This window comes from Coffea arabica, chromosome 4e (genome assembly GCF_036785885.1).
Source record: "Coffea arabica cultivar ET-39 chromosome 4e, Coffea Arabica ET-39 HiFi, whole genome shotgun sequence".
Lineage (NCBI taxonomy): Eukaryota > Viridiplantae > Streptophyta > Magnoliopsida > Gentianales > Rubiaceae > Coffea > Coffea arabica.
In genome coordinates, this window is record NC_092317.1 from 34,351,305 (window position 1) to 34,370,110 (window position 18,806).

Genomic DNA, 18,806 nt, shown 5'->3' on the forward strand with positions numbered 1-18,806 from the left:
CATCTTAGTGAGGTATCATGGCTGTCCATCTTAGTCCTTCCCCTTAATCTTGCTTAAGTTTATGTAGCAACTTGTATTCTTGGCTTACGATAGCTATTTAAGTCATTTTGATGATTATGGTGGATTTGTGAGTTAGGGTTTTGAATTGTTTAGTTGTATTTCTTATTGTTTAGATAGAATATGATGTGAATAAGCTTAGATGGGGAGTGGTAGTAGTGGTTTTATACCTGAATAAGAAGATTATCACTTGAATGCATCAATTCCAGCTTTACGTTTTTTTATTACCCTGTTCTGACCAGTTTCATTCGGCTATGATGGAGGCCGAATCAGCCTTAGATTAAAACATGAAAGTTGTAGAAAATGATGTTTTGTAGGCCCTTATAAAATTTCAGCTCAATCCAAGCACTGTAACATGTGAAATGATAAAATTACACTTGCTGGCATAGGTATAGTTTTGTGGACAGTTTTGACATTTCCTCATCCTGGCTGCGTTTTTTTCACCTTGATCCTATCAAATTAGCCTTGGCCTAAACACAAAACTTTTAGCCCTATGTTTCAGCTTTCCAACGCAACTGAAAACACCTCAAACGGAATTGTGTAGACTGAGTTATTGTTATTTGAATTCAGTACTGACAACGACCTTTTGGTTCTGTAATCTGCACTTTTGACCTAGATCACTTGTGAACTGGATTGAGTGGTCTTCATGAAAGTTGTAACCCTTTGTCTTAGCTTCACAGCGGTGTAAAATTCACACCAATCCGATATACATAACTCTAGTTGTGACCAAAATATTATAAGATGTCGAATCTGCTATTTAGTGTTTTGCCTTCAAAATTTGATTTCTGATTGGATTATTATACTTGTGTTGTACTTGGATGATTTTGAGCCTATTGAACGGAAATTGTGATGAAATTATTTGTATGTGTTTTGGGGCTGATTGAGGAAAATAATGAAGCCATAAATGGCTGAAAAATAGGTAAATACAAAGGGCGTGCTGCCCAAATTTGCACTCGAGGGCTAGGTTGATGTACTCGCGACTTGAGTAAGGGTTGAGGATGAAACTAACTTGAATCATCTATGGTATTCAAATCTTCTTTATTAGAGGTATATAAGTTAGAATCTGGCCGAAACTTGTTCCCTTCGAAAAATGAAATTTACGACTAATAGAAATACGTTTTCTTCAACTCAAATGGAGATTTCAAAGTTGTACGAGCGAGCATAAGTTTTACAAATATTTTACTCATGGCCTTTGGTTTAAATGTACTTTTTTCACTTCCAAAACTATACTTATACTCTGTACTAGTAGTCACTCGGATTTTCTTTGGTTCACCTAAACTTTGGATGGTTTAACTGTAATATTTTCTCTTGGTTATTATTAGGGTTCCTTGGTGATTGAGGGTATTATCCGAAAAGAAACTTTGGACGTTATTTGGCATAAATAGGTGAGCGTTCTTTATACGTTATATTTCCAATGACTATGTGGATTGTTGTGACTATGTGACTATTTGTGAATGTTGGATTAAATGTTAAATGTTTACAATGATTTCTAAAAATGAATTTTGCAAGACGAGTGTGTACTTTATCGCACTCGACCTAAATGAATGTGAAATTTATAATGATTAAATGATTAAATGTTAAAATACTACTTGAACATGAATGTAAGCCTTTTGGCTGAACTGTGCCCTTGCCATTCGTTGCCGGTCGACTGGAGCCAGAAGCGGAATCGGTCGGGCGATTGGTAACCCTGGGAAAATGTTTGGTATACTCGAGTATGACCACGAAATCTGGTAGAGACTGGCCAAGGTCCAGTAGGGGGAAAATGAAAAGCATGAATGAATGGCAAGAACAATGGAGGGGTTTTCACTTAGAAATGAAATTATTTTAATGCTGGAGGAATAATGAAATGGTTGGTGGAATGAATGAACGAAGGGCTCCATGTGAGCATGTATCCTTTTAATGAATGTATTATCATTACTTTATATTGTAAATGTTTTCTGGATTACTTGTTATTACATGATTAATGTCCTTGTTTAATTATTTGGCTATGTGTATGGAACCTCACTGGGCTTTTAGCTCATTCCGTTAGCTTTGTTTTCCTTACAGGGGATGCGAGCGAGGGCGTGAGTCCTGTGCAGACTAGCTTGGTCTAGTTTTTTGAAATTTTATTTTTTTATTGTTCTCACGCTAGTGCTTGGATAAGGTTGGATGTAGTAAGAACTTAAAGCTTTTGTTCTAATTGGGATTGTATTTCTGTTTGAGATGGATATGAATTTAAGTATATGTTTCAAGTTTGGGAATTATTTTTCGCTTAGTCTCGAGGTTATATCTTATTTCACTTGATGAGAGCGATCGAGTCCTGGCGAGAGCTAGGCAGGCAGTCTGCCAAACCCTTTAGTTCGCCTTAGGGGAAGGTGGGGCCGTGACGGGTGGTATCAGAACTCCTATTGACCTTGTGCCGGGAGAGGTTTCTCGGACTGTAGGGATTGGCTTGTTATGTATGAAACAAATGTCTATTGTTGGGGACCTTAGATATGTATGTTGGGTAGGAATCTCAAAAGTGGTTGATTTCCTCTTGAGCGTAGCTAACTCGAGTGGGGAATGATCATATTTTTGGATTCTTGCACCCAAGTACCAAAGAGTGATACCTTTATGATAAATCGATATCTCGAGTACTATTAGGATAAGTTTGGAAGGCGAAAGCGAAGACACGGGGGATGCGAATAGTTTGGATTTAGGATATATTGAAGATATTAGTGAGATTGGAGACCCTGATTATTCACGCGTACGTACTTGGTTGTACTTCGTCAAGTTTTGATTAAGTATAGTGCCTGACAATACCTAGGGTTAATGTCCCATAAGATGTGTGAATTGCTATGATATGTATATAAAGAAAGCATGTTATTTTCAATGTGTTTTATTAGTTTTCGTTTTGTGATTTGAAAATACTTTTATTGAACCTTATAGCTATTTTATTTTGCTTATACTTATTTACGAATCAATATATGAATTTACGAATAAATGTATGAATTTCGATGACAAAATTCTTTTAAAGAGGAGAGATTGTGATACCCCAACTTTTAGGATATTACGATTTCTATATTTTATTTTGTTTTAAGACATTGTTTTGTTTTAAAGATTAGAAACCCTAGTTTTACTTGTGACTAACAGGTTTTCTTAAATCTCTCATATTTTAGTCGAAACCCTAATTTTAATCTATGGAATTGTAAAATCCATCATATTTTTCTTAAAATTCCGTTTTATTTGAAATCCACTATCTTAGAATAGCCTTACTGCTCATTTACCCCACAATAAGTGCAAATAAACATAGAATCAAGGGTTTTTCCTTTCCTTTTCAAGTTATCGTAAATTAGAGTTTTTACGTCTTTTCGTAGTATGATTATTCGGTACGGAGTGTGTATCAAATTTAGTGATTAAGAGTGAGTTTTAGATGATATTAGATGATATTAACTGGGTGATTAGAAGTGAGAATAATAAGTTAGTGAATCATAATCTAAAACCCCTGTATACGCGATTTAAGGAAAATCGGCTTGAACCGACGGGTATCGTTCACTACCGATTGAACACACCACTTGATCACCACTTCATTAACTTAATCTCATTGTTATTAGAGCCAAAATATCAGCCCTATTTATTCTTGAGGGAGAGCCGAAATTATTGACTTTAAAAGAAAGGAAAAAGAAGAAAATTTCAAGATCAAATCTTGTGTGGACACTTGGAGACCATCCAACTATCTTTGATCAAATGCAAGTCTTAGCTTCTTATCTTTCTTAGAATTTAATTTTTCTTCATTTTACTTGCATGGTGGCTGAAGCTTGAGGGAGAAAAACAAGAGAAGAAAACTTCATTCCATCTTTGGGGTTTAGCTCATTTGAGTAAAAAATCAAGAAACTAAACCGGTTAATCTCTTCTTTCGGCACTTGGAAAGCTTGGGGTGCTAAAGTTTTACAAGGAGAGGTGGTGGATTTCTTTTGCAAGCATCTTAGTGAGGTATCATGGCTGTCCATCTTAGTCCTTCCCCTTAATCTTGCTTAAGTTTATGTAGCAACTTGTATTCTTGGCTTACGATAGCTATTTAAGTCATTTTGATGATTATGGTGGATTTGTCAGTTAGGGTTTTGAATTGTTTAGTTGTATTTCTTATTGTTTATATAGAATATGATGTGAATAAGCTTAGATAGAGAGTGGTAGTAGTGGTTTTATACCTGAATAATAAGATTATTACTTGAATGCATTAATTCCAGCTTTACGTCTTTTTATTACCCTGTTCTGACCAGTTTCATTCGGCCATGATGGAGGCCGAATCAGCCTTAAGTTAAAACATGAAAGTTGTAGAAAATTATGTTTTGTAGCTTCCTGTAAAATTTCAGCTCAACCCAAGCCCTGTAACACGTGAAATGACAAAATTACACTTGCTGGCATAGGTATAGTTTTGTGGACAGTTTTGACATTTCGTCATCCTGGCTGCATTTTTTTCACCTTGATCGGTATCAAATTAGCCTTTGGCCAAAACACAAAAATTTTAACCCTATGTTTCAGCTTTCCAACGCAACTAAGAACACCTCAAACGGAATTGTGTAGCCTGAGTTATTGTTATTTGAATTCAGTACTAACAACTGTACTGACAAGGACCTTCTGGTTCTGTAATCTGTACTTTTGACCTAGATCACTTGTGAACTGGATTGAGTGGTCTTCATGAAAGTTGTAGCCCTTTGTCTTAGCTTCGCGGCGGTATAAAATTCACACCAATCGATAAACATAACTCTAGTTGTGACCAAAATATTATAAGTTGTCGAATCTGCCATTTAGTCTTTTGCCTCCAAAATTTGATTTCCGATTGGATTATTATACTTGTGTTTTACTTGGATGATTTTGAGCCTATTGAACGGCAATTGTGATGAAATTATTTGTATATGTTTTGGGGCTGATTGAGGAACATAATGAAGCCGTAAATGGCTGGAAAATAGGTAAATACAAAGGGCGTGCTGTCCAAATTTGCACTCGAGGGCTAGGTAGATGTACTCGTGACTTGAGTAAGGGTTGAGGATGAAACTAACTTGAATAATCAAATCTTCTTTATTAGAGGTATATAAGTTAGAATCTGGCAGAAACTTGTACCCTTGGAAAAATAAAATTTACGACTAATAGAAATACGTTTTCTTCATTTCTTCAACTCAAATGGAGATTTCAAAGTTTTACGAGCGAGCATAAGTTTTACAAATATTTTACTGATGGCCTTTGGTTTAAATGTACTCTTTTCACTTCCAAAACTATACTTATACTTTATATTAGTAGTTACTCGGATTTTCTTAGGTTCACCTAAACTTTGGATGGTTTAACTGCAATATTTTCTCTTGGTTATTATTAGGTTTCCTTGGTGATTGAGGGTATTATCCGGAAAGAAACTTTGGACGTTATTTTGCTTAAATAGGTGATTGTTCTTTATACGTTATGTTTCCAATGATTATGTGGATTGTTGTGACTATGTGACTATTTGTGAATGTTGGATTAAATATTAAATGTTTTCAATGATTTCTAAAAATGAATTTTGCTAGGCGAGTGTGTGCTTTATCGCACTCGACCTTTGGTTCGCCTTAGGGGAAGGTGGGGCCGTCATAATATTGCTTGCATTTCGAACTTTTGATGGTTTTTTGACTGTGAAATTGAGATATATATATTATATATTATGTGTAGAAAGTGTCTACCACAAATCGTTTCTATTGGTTTCTCAAAACTAGGGTTTTCAAAAATGGAAGAAATCTAGAATTCGTGATCTGAATGTCTGGACAGTAGCTCTTTGTTTGAACGTAACTCTTTGTGTGAAAATCAAAATTGAGTGCTGTTAGTGGCATTAAAAACTGGACATTCGTAGCATTCCAACGGTATAAAAATCACCCACTAGTTCATTTTGAATCAATCGTAGTGATTCGACAAATTTGACTGCCCTGTTGTGCCTGTCTGTCCGAGAGGAATGTAGAAGTTGCATTTGTGGCTTGAATTTCTCTCACTTACGAACTGATTTTGGAAACAATTCTTGCTGATGAAATGTAGAATTACGAACCTAGTTTACAACGCCATAAACCATTCTTAATTTGAACTTGTATTGAGTGAGATGTGGTCTGATTTCGAACGTGCGACAAAGCTGGAAACTGGAAAGTTTTTCCCTTCTTGCTAGCCGAATGGTCAGAGTTGTTTTGGGATGTTTCATTTCGAAAATTTTGATGCCAATTGCTTGTCAATTACTTATTAAATGTTCCTAGAACCTTGGTTTAAAAAATGGATCGATTTGGGGCTGATTTCATTGTACCAAACTTTTGAAAGGAAAGAAAGGGTTGAGTTGGCAGATTAGCCTTGAGAATTTCCGAAATTTTGGTAGTTTTGTTAACTGCCTTCCCACGTGATTTTCTGCGTGAAATTTCTTAGAGAGGTAGTTCACATATGGAAGTTTAAGTGTACCAAATTTGGTGTAATTTCAATACCATTTCGATACCGAAATAACGCCCCAAATGTGGCTCTTCAAATCTGGAAATGTTTTATCAGTGTACAAAAGTCAGGCAACTTTAAGATACTATATCTTGACGCTCAAAACTCCGAATTTAGTTCCGTTTGTCATGTTTGAAACCTTGTTTGGAAATCTTATTGGGTTACAAATTTCAAGGGCTGATTCACTTTTTATGAATTATGCCGAATTTTCAAATATTGCTGGAAAACCAAGACTGGTTCAAACCTGTCTTCTTGAAACTGAAACTTTGAGCTGAAAAATGAATGCTTTTTGTTTAGAATCTTGGAAAAGTGTCTTCTAGAAACTTTTAGTACTTCGAAACTATTTTCCGACGGTATAGAGTTTTCCATTTTTGGACATGCCAAACTCAAGATTTGATTTTTCCAAATTTGTCACTTAAAGCTGAAATTTTTCAATTTCTTATGAAATGAGTTCTTGAGGACTCGTCACCTTATCTTGATATCGATGGACTGTTTGAAACTCAATTTCATGGAAGAGACAAGTCTCTCTTGGGATTTCGACTCCTCACTTTTGAACCTCAATTTTTGAGAGATTAAGGTTCTCTTTAAGGCATTAACCTAATCTAAACAAGTGTACATTCTTTCTTGGTTAATGCATGGTTGTGAGTGAAAGTTACTCGTTATTTGCTCAGGCACTGAAGAGGATCTTCAAGAGAATCTCGGAGCGGACGTTAAAAGCTTACTGGCTCACTTACTCACTTTTTGACTTGGTGAGTATCGAGTGCATGAATAGTTGCAAATTATGTGAATTGCTTCTTATGGATTGAATGATTTATAATTGTCAAGTCGAGTATGTACATTATCGCACTCGTTCTCTTTTAACTGATTGTATAACTGAACTGCTCATAATTGAATTGTATGTGATTGACTGGATGCCGATTGGAATGAATCTCATCAGCTTATAACGATATTGATCGATTGGAGTGAATCTCATCGACTCATAACGGAAATTGGGGGACGTCCAAATCTCAATTGACCGACCTTGCGACTCGAGCGAGCAAGGGTTTGGTCGAGAAGCTCAGTGAACCATAAGATAATTGTAAGCTTGATCTATTAAGAGATCTCGCTTGGCCTACTCGTGTAGTAGTGCCTTTTATAGAAGAGCAGGCTTGGGACTGGGGGTTGTAATGGTGAACGGGAATTGTGAAGAAAATGGAGTTCTACGGACTTAATACCGACCCGGTTGACGGAGTGTCATTGCGGGGAAGTATTTGATCGAGCATTGGCAAAGCAAGTGGAACCTAACTCCTGAGAGCTCCTGTATCCTCATTGAATATATCTATTTTAAATTGTGAATTGCTTGAATGTTACAACTTTATTTCTCGCTTAAGTGCTATTGCTACTTGAACTTTGTGTTTGCATGTTTTTTCTTCGGCTCACTGAGCGTTAGCTCATCCCATTAGTTTTGTTTTCCTTAACAGGAGCCGAAATGGAAAGAATTGGAGAAACCAACTTGATGGATTTTTTATTAGGGTTTTGAATGTAATTGTTTAGACAACTTTTGGAGGTTGTATATTTTGGGGAATGTTAATGTACTTTTGGTAACTTGTGATGTAAGATTAGAAATTTTAAGGAAGCGACTTTTCTTTACACCTTCGACTTTTATTATTCGGTTATTTATCCTTAAATTTGAATTGGAATTGTATCGAGTCCTGACGAGAGTTGGACAGGCGTCCCACCGATACCCTTGGGTTTGTCCTTGGGATAAGTGGGAGCGTCACAGTTGGTATCAAAGCACTAGGTTAGAGATTTATTTGAGAGATATATTAGAAACTTTACCCTCGACAATAGGAATGAGATAATTTAGTTATACCTTAAGTGATGTTTGAGCGAGTTAGTGACTTTAAGTTTCTAACCTGGAAATTGTGGTTGTTTTGTAGGGATGGAGAACGGTAATGGAGGACACGCTGTTAGTGGTAATGGTCATGCTAATGGCCACGTGGAGTCTCTTAGGCCTATCTACTATCGAGCACTTGGTGGAAGAGCTCGTGTTCGATTCTCGCCTTCTTCTAAGTTTCTCCGATGTCCCTGTAGGGCGACACACGCTTACCCTAATGACCTCGTACTGTCCATTGACGATGAGCATCGTCAGTTGGTGAATACTAACAGAGCTTTATTTTAGGAGGTCGAGGAGCTGAGCCTTATGGTGAACGCTCAAGATGATAGGATTACAGAGTTAAAGGGGACGGTAGTGGACGAGATGGCTAGAGCTGAAGCCGAGTTTCAGAGACCTAGGGCTCGATTGACTAGGATAAACGAAGAGGTTCGGGATCAGACTTCTGGGACTTTGGCAGACACCACTATGTTGATCAATGAGGTGATGGATGTTGTGCAGAGTCCGGTTCATGAGGGCACTGAGGAGGAGCCCTTCGAGGAGAACCCAGAGGAGGAGGTCCCGCCTGAAAGTCCTGCTGAGAATTAGACTAGGAGTGATAAATCTTTTCACTTGTGTAGTTAGAATTAGTTGGGGTGGTGCTAGTTCAAAAGCCATTGTATTTTACTTGACTGTGTGGCCTACTTTTGTCATGCATGACTAAAAATACTTTTGTGACACTTGTGTGCTATAATTTTGTAAATGCCCCATGACTTGATAATTGTATGAATTTTAAAGTGTTAATTACTGTTATTTCCAATGTTTTCATGTCGGCTCTTATTTTTAAGTATTTTCTCGCTTAATTATTTTATTTCTTGCATTAGGCATAACTAGGATTATGGACGAACGAATGAGTGGTAGAGGTCGTGGGCATGGGACTAGGCAAACCCAACCTCAAGAGAATGATCAGGGATCGGCAACTGGACCGACCCAGGGACAAGAAAATGTAGAGGGTAACCAAGTGGCTACTGCCATTAATCGGATGACTAATATTGTAGAACGATTAGCAGAGCGACAGGGTCCAGGGCCAATTAACCAACCCGGGGCCCAAGATAGAGATGATGATAGGGCTTTGGAGAGGTTTTTGAAGTTTGCTCCGCCTAAATTTATTGGAGGACCTGATCCTGAATTAGCAGAGAACTGGTTGGAGAGGATGACCAATATATTTGCTGCTCTAAACTATACCGAAGAGAAAAAAGTGAACTTTGTTGCTTTTCAATTTGAGAGCGTTGCACGTACTTGGTGGGACGTGATAATGGGAAAGTGGGAAAGAGCGCTAACCCCTTGGACTTGGGAAAACTTCATGAGGGAGTTCAATGAGAAGTTTCTTCCACCTCTGATCCAAGAGAAGCGGGAGGACGAGTTCATAAAGTTGAGGCAAGGAACCTTTAGCGTGGCCGAGTATGAGGGGAAGTTCACTAAATTTTCTAAATACGCTCCAGATTTAGTGACTAATGAGCGGAAAAGGATATGGCACTTTGTGCAAGGACTCAATGTGGAGATCCAGGAAGGGTTGGCAGCAGCCCAAATCTCTATGTTTACTGAAGTTTGTGTGAGAACCCGTATTGCCCTAATAATTTTCCTAGGGTTTTTTTTCCCTTAATTGCATGTTTTCTGCATTTTCTAGCCTAGGAATATTTTCTTGGTGGATTTTATGGGTAATTATAGTTGTTAGATGATTTTCCTAGCATTGGGTAGTTTTTGAAAAATTACGGATATAGAAAGGACGTGGGACCCACTAGTGCAAAAAGTTAGGAAAAATTCGGCCAATAAGGTTAAGTTTCGGATACTGTGAAAAATTTATCGGGTGTTAATGGATAAGTAAAGGAGTGTGAGGTGATTGATGTGAGAGGTGACCAAAGGATTGAATTTCATTTAATGAGATGCCAAGTGTCATTAGATGGTTGGTTGGACTTTAAGAAACACTATTCATATTTTTGACTTTTGACCAAAATTAGTTAATATCTCCAAAAAAATCACAAAATTCACCATTTTTCTTCTCATTGTGGCCGAACCTCTCTCTTGCAAGGAGGAAGAAAGTTCTTCAACATTTCAAGCTTCCAACTTGTCCAATCCACCAAATCAAGTGTTTAACTTAGTTTTTACTCTATACAATCTTTCCTTCTAGTGATAGTAAGTGTATTAGTGAAGTTTGTTTGAAGCTCTAAGGTGGCCAACACCTCTCTACATCTCTTGATACTTGGTAAGTGATGCTTGAACCTCTACTACACCTAATGATGGTTATATTATGCTTAGAAGTGGCTTGAGTGTTGGAATATATGATTTATTTCTTGGTTTGGCTTGATTTGGTGAAGTTTTCCATTTTATGAGGAATTTTCTGGTTTCATATGATTTTTATGTTGTGGACTAGTATGATGGTTGGTAATAAGGGGCTTTGGCTCTAGTAGGTGTGAATTGTTGTGAAATGCAATCAATTTTGGATTTGGAATGAAATGTGAGAAGTTAGGGTTCATGAACCCCTAATCTGTCCGAAATTTTAGGTCATAGATAGAGGCCGAATTGGACTTTGCTTAAAACATGAAAGTTGTAGGTATTGATGAGTTGGATATGCCTTCAAAAGTTCAGGGAATTTGGAGTAGTATAGAGAGAGTTATGCCGTTTTTACTGTTGCTGTTTTTGGTGAACAGAATGTCCGAACTGCGATAGTAATTTCCTGTTTTGACTGGATTTGGTTTGGATTTTGAAGTTGGTGTCTTCTGATGAAATGTAGCTGGATATCTTAGCTAACTTATGCCTTTGGAATTTCGGCATTTGGACATGTATAGCCTGAGTTGTGTTCATTACAGTTTTGTGTGTTTTGCAAACCTGTTTTGGTAATGCTGGTTTAGTATTTGGCGTATTTGACCTAGTTGTGCTAGGATCTGGACTGAGTGGCCTTCTATATTGTTGTAGCCCTGTTTCATAGCTTCGAAACGGTGGGTTTTACACCCCCAACCGATAATTGTAGTGAGAGTTGTGCTATTACCGCATTATGACGTCAAAACCGGTTTTCTTATCAAGGCCTACATTAAAGCCTTTCTTAATTTCTGGTTTGCTATCATGCTTGTATATGGTTGTAAAACCCTATTAGGGTTATGATTGGCATTGCTATATGGCTCGGAATCGAGTCTCATTGAATGTGTTACATGTGTTAGGACGTGACGGTAGCTCACGACGTCTTGGTGACCACGGTGTATGAAACACCACTTTCTTGCTTGGTGAGTATACTACTCACTTACTTGTTATAATGTGGCTTTGTGCTATGTGTAGTGATGCCTTGAAGGCTTACTTGGATATTGAAATTGATTAAGGTAAGAGTGTACTTGACCGCCCTCACCTCTTTTGATATTGTCACTGATTGGCTACCGTTTTACTGCATTACTGAACTTGATATATTGGTTGGTGAATTCCATTTTATGGAAACTGATTTGGTGTTGTTTGGACGATGTTCAACGACCTTACCGTATTACTGAGCTCAACCCCGTTTGGTAGTCAATTGGATCGAGCCGGCGAGGGCTTGGTCGTGAAGATTGAATTGCCGCGGGGACTGTACTGGGGAAACCTTGTGGTAATGAGACCCATGGTTCCGGTAAACTCGAGTATTACCAAAAACTACTGAATTGGAGTGCGGGCCCGGTTGGGGTATGTTGGGTGGAAGGAATGGAAGTATAGTGAGGTCTACGGTTTGGTACTCTTAACATTGACGGAGGGTCAATGAGATTGGATCAAGATGGCAAGCGTGGAATTGGGCTCTTGAGAGCCGACCGTATCCTTTTACCGTTTTGCTTTACTGCTTATTTGTGCACTTTAAATAAAAGTTCATCCTTATGTGACTTTGGTTGCTTATGTAGTAGTGTACCACTGGGCTTTAGCTCATTCCGTGTTATTTGTTTTCCTTACAGGAATTGGAAACGGTTATGACAAGTTGAGCTCATGTATATGTATTTTGCTTAGCTCCTTGAGGGTGAAAACCCTAAGTGTTTTGATTCACCAATGTTTGGTGTGTAAATGGCTACTTGTTTATGTATGAACTAAATAGCTATTTTGGTATGCCATTTTGGCTTGACAATGTTGGATTTCAATGTGTATATGTTAAATTGATGTTTGGATGAACTTCGGAACGATTCGGCTTTCAAACGGCAAAAGAAAAATTTTGAACGAAAAGGCACTGGACTGAATCCGGCCAGGAATCCGGCCAGAAACTGGCCGGATTGTCGGCCGGATTGTGAAGGGTTTTGAAAAAAATTTCGGATTGCTCTCTGCCTTGTATCCGGCCAGATTCTGGCCGGATTCTGACGTGGCCCGCACTATTCATCTTCGGCGCAAATTTTCATTTTTTTTTATTTTGACTCTTTTGACTTGTTTGCGTGCTATGGTATGTTCCGGAACGTTATAGATCGACGTAAACTGTGCCGTAGTCCTGGCGAGAGTTGGGCAGGCAGTCCGCTAACCCCTTTGGTTCGCCTTAGGGGAAGGTGGGGCTGTCACAGTTTGGGAGAAAGCTCAAAGAGTTGAGAGCGCAAGGCTGCAAGTTAGGGATTTCCACACTAAGAAAATGAGCATTTCTAGTTATGCTTTTAGACAGGCAAGTAAAAGTGTCCCACCTTCCAAGGTGGGAAGAGGAATGGGAGGAGTAAGGACCGCAGGAGCTCCAAGAGGGGTTTATCAAGAGGAGGTCGTAGTGGGCAAGGTCAATCGAGAGGATTACCTTCTAGTGGTTCGGTCGTAACTCCTCAAGTTAGTTGTGGCTGCTGTGGCAAGTCAAATCACTCGGCGAATGATTGTTGGAGAAAGTTGAGAAAGTGCTTGTACTGTGACAGTGTCGAGCACCAACTCGTGAGTTGTCCAAGTAAGCCGAAGGTAGGAGGTAGTACTCAAAGGATAGAAAAGTCAACCTCTAAGCGGACTAGTGCTGGAGGGAGTCGACCAAAGGTACCTGCTAGGGTTTATGCATTGGACTATCACCAGATTCCCGATGCTACTGAGGTGGTCGAAAGTACGATCCCTATTTTTCACCGTTTAGCTAAGGTTTTAATTGATCCGGGTGCGATGCATTCTTTTGTAAATCCAAACTTATGAGTGAAATAGATGTGAAGCCAATTAACTTACCTTATGACTTGGAGGTTAGAACACCTACTGGGGATCAGAGTTTACTTGCTAACTTGATGTATAGAGATTGCGAGATATGGATCGGAGAACAAAAGTTACTAGCCGATTTAATGGGTTTAGATATTAAGAGGTATGATATCATCTTAGAAATAGACTAGTTAGCTCGCTACCATGCTCAGTTGAATTGTAAGACAAAGACGGTAGAGTTGTGCATTCCAGGAGAGGCAACCATAAAATTAGATGTAAGAGGGGTAGATTAGCCTTATCTACTCTTATTTTAGGAGTTCGAGTTAGAAAAATGTTGAGCAAGGGAGCTTAAAGATATTTGGTTTTTCTTATAAATACTCCTAGTGATAAAGTGAGATTGGAAGATATGCCTATAGTAAAGGAGTATCCGGATGTTTCTCCTGAAGAACTAGAATCTTTGCCTCCGGAAAGAGAGATAGTTTTTAAGATTGATGTGACTCCGGGGGCAGCACCTATCTCTAAGATGCCGTATAGAATAGTTTCAGTTGAATTGAAGGAGTTGAAATTGCAGTTGAAAGATTTGTTAGAGCGAGATTTTATAAGAGAGAGTGATTCACCATGGGGAACCCCAATATTGTTTGTTAAAAAGAAAGATGGGAGACTATGTATAGATTACCGAGACTTGAACGATGTTATTATTAAGATTAAGTACCCTTTGCCCCACATTGATGAATTGTTTGATCAATTGTAAGGGGTGGTAGTATTTTCAAAGTTGGACCTCAGGCAGGGTTATTATCAATTGGGGATTTTGGAAAAAGATATACCTAAAACTGTCTTTAACTCTAGGTACGGGCATTCGAGTTCGCAGTAATGTCGTTTGGATTGACTAATGTACTTGCGGTTTTTATGGATTTGATGCATAGAATTTTTAAGTCTTATCTAGATCAGTTTGTGGTAGTGTTCATCAATGATATACAAGTGTACTCGAAGACTCTGGAGGATCATGAGAAACATTTGGGAGTTGTTTTGCAAACTTTGAGGGAATAGCAGTTATATGCTAAGTTTAGCAAATGTGAATTCTGGTTGAAAGAAGTAACTTTCTTAGGTCACATAATTTTCAAGGACGGAATTAAGGTGGATCCGGCCAAAGTTAAAGCAGTTGCGAAGTGGAGCAACCAGAAAATCCTATTGAAGTTCAAAATTTTATAGGGTTAGCAGGATATTATCGGAGATTTATCAAAGATTTTTCAAAAATTGCTAGACCTATGACTGAGTTGACTAAGAAAAGTGGAAAATTTATAAGGAGTCCAAAGTTTGAAGAGAGTTTTCAGGAGTTAAAAAGACGGTTGACGAGGGCACTTGTATTAGCTTTACCTAATGAAAAGGATAGATTTGTAGTATATGCAGATACTTCCAAAGAAGGCTTGGGGTGTGTATTGATGCAGAATGATAAGGTGATTACATATGCCTCTAGGAAATTAAAGCCGCACGAGAGAAACTACCTAACTCATGATTTGAAGCTAGTAGCTGTAGTGTTTGCATTGAAGAAATGAAAACATTACCTATATGGAATGACATTTGTGATTTTCACAGACCACAAGAGCTTTAAGTATTTGTTTTCTCAAAAGGAGCTGAATTTGAGACAACGTAGATGGATGAAATTTTTGGAAGATTATGATTGAACGATAAAGTATTATTCAGGAAAAGCCAATGAAGTGGCTGATGCTTTTAAATCGTCAAGTGCAAGTGGCAGGATTGATGATTAAAGAATTGCACTTATTGGAAGAAATTAGTTATTGGAAGGGAAAACTGCACCAATCGTCCCTCACATATCACAAATGTGAAAATTTAGTCCCTCAGAACAAAAATGATCAATTTTTATCCCTAACAAACAAAAAATGATCACCTTTAGTCCTTTTTCACTTTTCCGAACAAATTTTGGTCGGAACTCGTTGGGTCCACATGCAATGCCTAATTTTTAAGGGATAAAAGTGGCAAATCACTGTTGACCAATTATGCGAGGGACCAAGTGTGCAAAACTTTAGTTAAACATTCATAGAAAAAAAAACGCAAAAACTAAGAAGCATATTTTGGCTGCAAATTCAGGATAGTTGTCTTGGAGAAGAAGAACAACTTGTTTTGTAGCAACAGGAACTTCCTTCCTGGATGGCTCGGGTGAGTTCTTGGGATCATTGATCTAAAGCAAGGAATTGACACCGCCAGGCTTGAAATCAAGCTTTTGAATTCCCTTCTCCATAAGCTGGACTCTCCATCTCAAGAACTGAATGCGCTTCTCCTCAGTCCCAAATGTCTTCTTATAGAGCTCCTCATCATCCAAAACTCCAAAAATGTCACCGTGTAACTGTCAAATGCAAATCTGAAGGTTGCCCTTGGAGAATATATGCGGCCAGATTGGCTACCACCCAGCTCATCTGCATCAAGAAAATGAATGCCAAGCATAGTTGTGAAGGAACTTCGGTAAAAGCTGGTTATAGAGCAACAAGGGTGAAAATATCATCAAGGAAAAGTCGAAAGTTTCTCCAAATTACAAGCCTAAGGATATTGCCGTGGACATAAAGCGTGAGTATGGCATTCAGTTGAACTACTCGCAGGCATGGCATGCCAAGGAGATTGCCCGTGAGCAGCTTTAGGGATCTTATAAAGAGGCCTACTGCCAACTACCCTTCTTCTGTCAAAAGATAATGGAAACAAATCCAGGTAGTATTGCCACATTCATGACAAAGGAGGACTCCAGCTTCCACAAGCTCTTTGTCTCGTTTCATGCATCAATATCTGGTTTTCAGCAAGGCTGTCGGCCTCTTATTTTCCTTGACAGCACTCTTCTGTACTCAAAGTATCAAGGCACATTGTTGGCTGCAACATCTGCAGATGAGAATGATAGTGTCTTTCTAGTAGCCTTTGTTGTTGTTGATGAAGAGACTGATGAAAATTGGCATTGGTTTCTGTCAGAACTCAAGTCTACTGTCTCAACATCCAGGCAAATCACATTTATTACTGATTCCCCGAAAGGAATAAGAGAGTCATTACGCCATATATTTGGTGAAGCCTGCTATCATGGTTATTGTCTATGCTATCTGGCTGAGAAACTGAATAGAGATTTGAAGGGGCAATTTTCACATGAAGCAAGAGGATTTGTCTGCTGCTGCCTATGCACCAAAACTTGAGGCATTTGAATGCTGTGCAAAAAACATAAAGGCCATCTACCTCTTGTATGCTTCATTTCACCTTCCTTTTGCGGTGACTCCTTTGGAGCCTCTTTAGCCACTTCTTTTTTAAAGAGCTTGTTCCCCAAAATGGCTTCTTCCAGCTTCGATTTCAAATCATTCAAAGCCTTTTTCTCAAACTTTTTGAGATCAGAAGGGAAATTACTTTCTTCCCTATAAGAAGAACTCTTCTCAACCATCTTCCCTTCTTTGCATTCATCACCATCAATCACATCCTTCACTTGCTACACTTTCTCCATCTCCTTTTCTTCCTTCAAAACCTCTTCCTTTGTAGCAGCCACTTCAGCCACCGCTTGAGTTGCCTCTGATTTCTCCTCAAAAGTCATGGGAACAATGCCTAAAATGAACGCAAAAACACCCAAAAAAAATGAACAAAATCGTTCAATAAATTAATCAATTACAAACCAAATACGTAAATTAAAGAAAGCCCAACTCACTTTTACTTCTGATTTTGTTGAATTTCTATCACAAACTCTCCTCTTGCTTCTCCAATCTCCACTGCTGGTTCTTCTTTGGCCCTCTGAAAAGTTGAGAGAAGGAAATCAAGAATGGTTTGAGAGGAAGGGGAAGAGGGAGGGGGAATTTTATACAGTGATTTGCCACTTTTACCCTTTAAAAATTGGGCATTGCATGTGGACCAGTGAGCTTCGGCCAAAATTTGTTCGGAAAAGTGAAAAAGGACTAAAGGTGATCATTTTTTGTTTGTTAGGGATTAAAACTGATCATTTTTGTTCTGAAGGACTAAATTTTCACATTTGTGATATGTGAGGGACGATTGGTGCAGTTTTCCCTTATTGGAATCCTCGTCTTGAACCGAGAAAAGTAATCCTTGGGAACATTGTCGTGAAATCCACTTTGTTGGAATGTATCAAGAAAACTCAGGAAAAGGACGCTGAAGTGCAAAAGTGGTTGTAAAAAGTCAAAAAGGGAGAAAAGTCGAATTTTAATCTGGGAGTGAATGGTGTATTAAGGTTTCGGAATCGTATAGTAGTGCCAAAGGACAAAGGGCTTAAGAAGAAAATCTTGGAGGAAGCACACCGATCTAAGCACACGGTACATCCTAGAGGGAATAAAATGTACCAGGATTTGAAGAGTTTGTACTGGTGGGAGAACATGAAAAAGGAAATTGCTCAATTTGTCCAGACTTGTTTGATTTGCCAGTAGATTAAAGCCGAGCATCAGAAACCGTCTGGTCTATTGCAACCTTTAGAGATACCCGAGTGGAAATGAAAAAATATCACCATGAATTTTGTATCTGGATTACCTAGGACACAAAGAGGTCATGATGCCATTTGGGTAATAGTAGATAGACTGACAAAATCTGCTCACTTTCTGCCTATTAGTATGAAGTACCCGTTGGAGAAGTTAGCTAAATTATACTTAGATGAAATTATAAGGCTACATGGTATACCAGTAAGTATTGTGTCCGATCGAGACTCTAGGTTTGTTTCGCGATTGTGGCAGAAAATACAAGAAGTGTTAGGGACTAAATTGAATTTTAGCACTACTTACCACCCACAGACTGATGGACAGTCTGAGAGGACGATTCAAACTCTTGAGGACATGTTAAGAACTTGTATTTTTGATTTTGGAGAGAGTTGGAGTAAGTATTTGACATTGGTGGAATTTGCTTATAGTAATAGTTTCCATTCATCCATTCAAATAGCTCCGTATGAAGCGTTTTATAGTCGAAAGTATAGATCTCCGATTTGTTGGAATGAAATAGGTGAAAGAAAGACCATAGACCCAACTACAGTACCATGGATTGAAGAGGCGCGAGAAAAAGTAAAGTTAATACGCCAGAGGATTGAAACTGCATAGAGTCGTCAGAAGAGTTTTGCAGATAACCGAAGGAAGGATTTAGAATTTGCGGTTAGAGACCAAGTTTTTCTTAAGATTACTCCTCTAAAAGCGAGTCTGATGGACGGAAAAGGAAAGAAACTACAATCGAGATTTGTAGGACAATATAAGATTCTTCAATGTGTAGGGAGTGTGGCCTATAAACTGGAATTTTCACCAAGTTTATCTTGGATCTATAACGTTTTTCACGTATCGATGCTCAAGAAATATCA

At 38.4% G+C, this 18,806-nt stretch overlaps 1 protein-coding gene and 1 pseudogene across 1 annotated transcript; one reads left to right on the forward strand and one right to left on the reverse strand.

Annotated features, from left to right (window-relative positions):
- Positions 1–9,395: 9,395 nt before the first annotated feature.
- LOC140005588 (uncharacterized) lies at positions 9,396–14,240 on the forward strand. The gene is made up of 2 exons (XM_072046596.1): positions 9,396–9,959; positions 14,061–14,240. Exons 1-2 carry the CDS (start codon positions 9,396–9,398, stop codon positions 14,238–14,240), a joined length of 744 nt encoding a protein of 247 aa, XP_071902697.1.
- Positions 14,241–15,542: 1,302 nt separating this feature from the next.
- LOC140005589 (patellin-3-like) lies at positions 15,543–17,044 on the reverse strand (annotated as a pseudogene).
- Between the last annotated feature and the right edge of the window lie 1,762 nt (positions 17,045–18,806).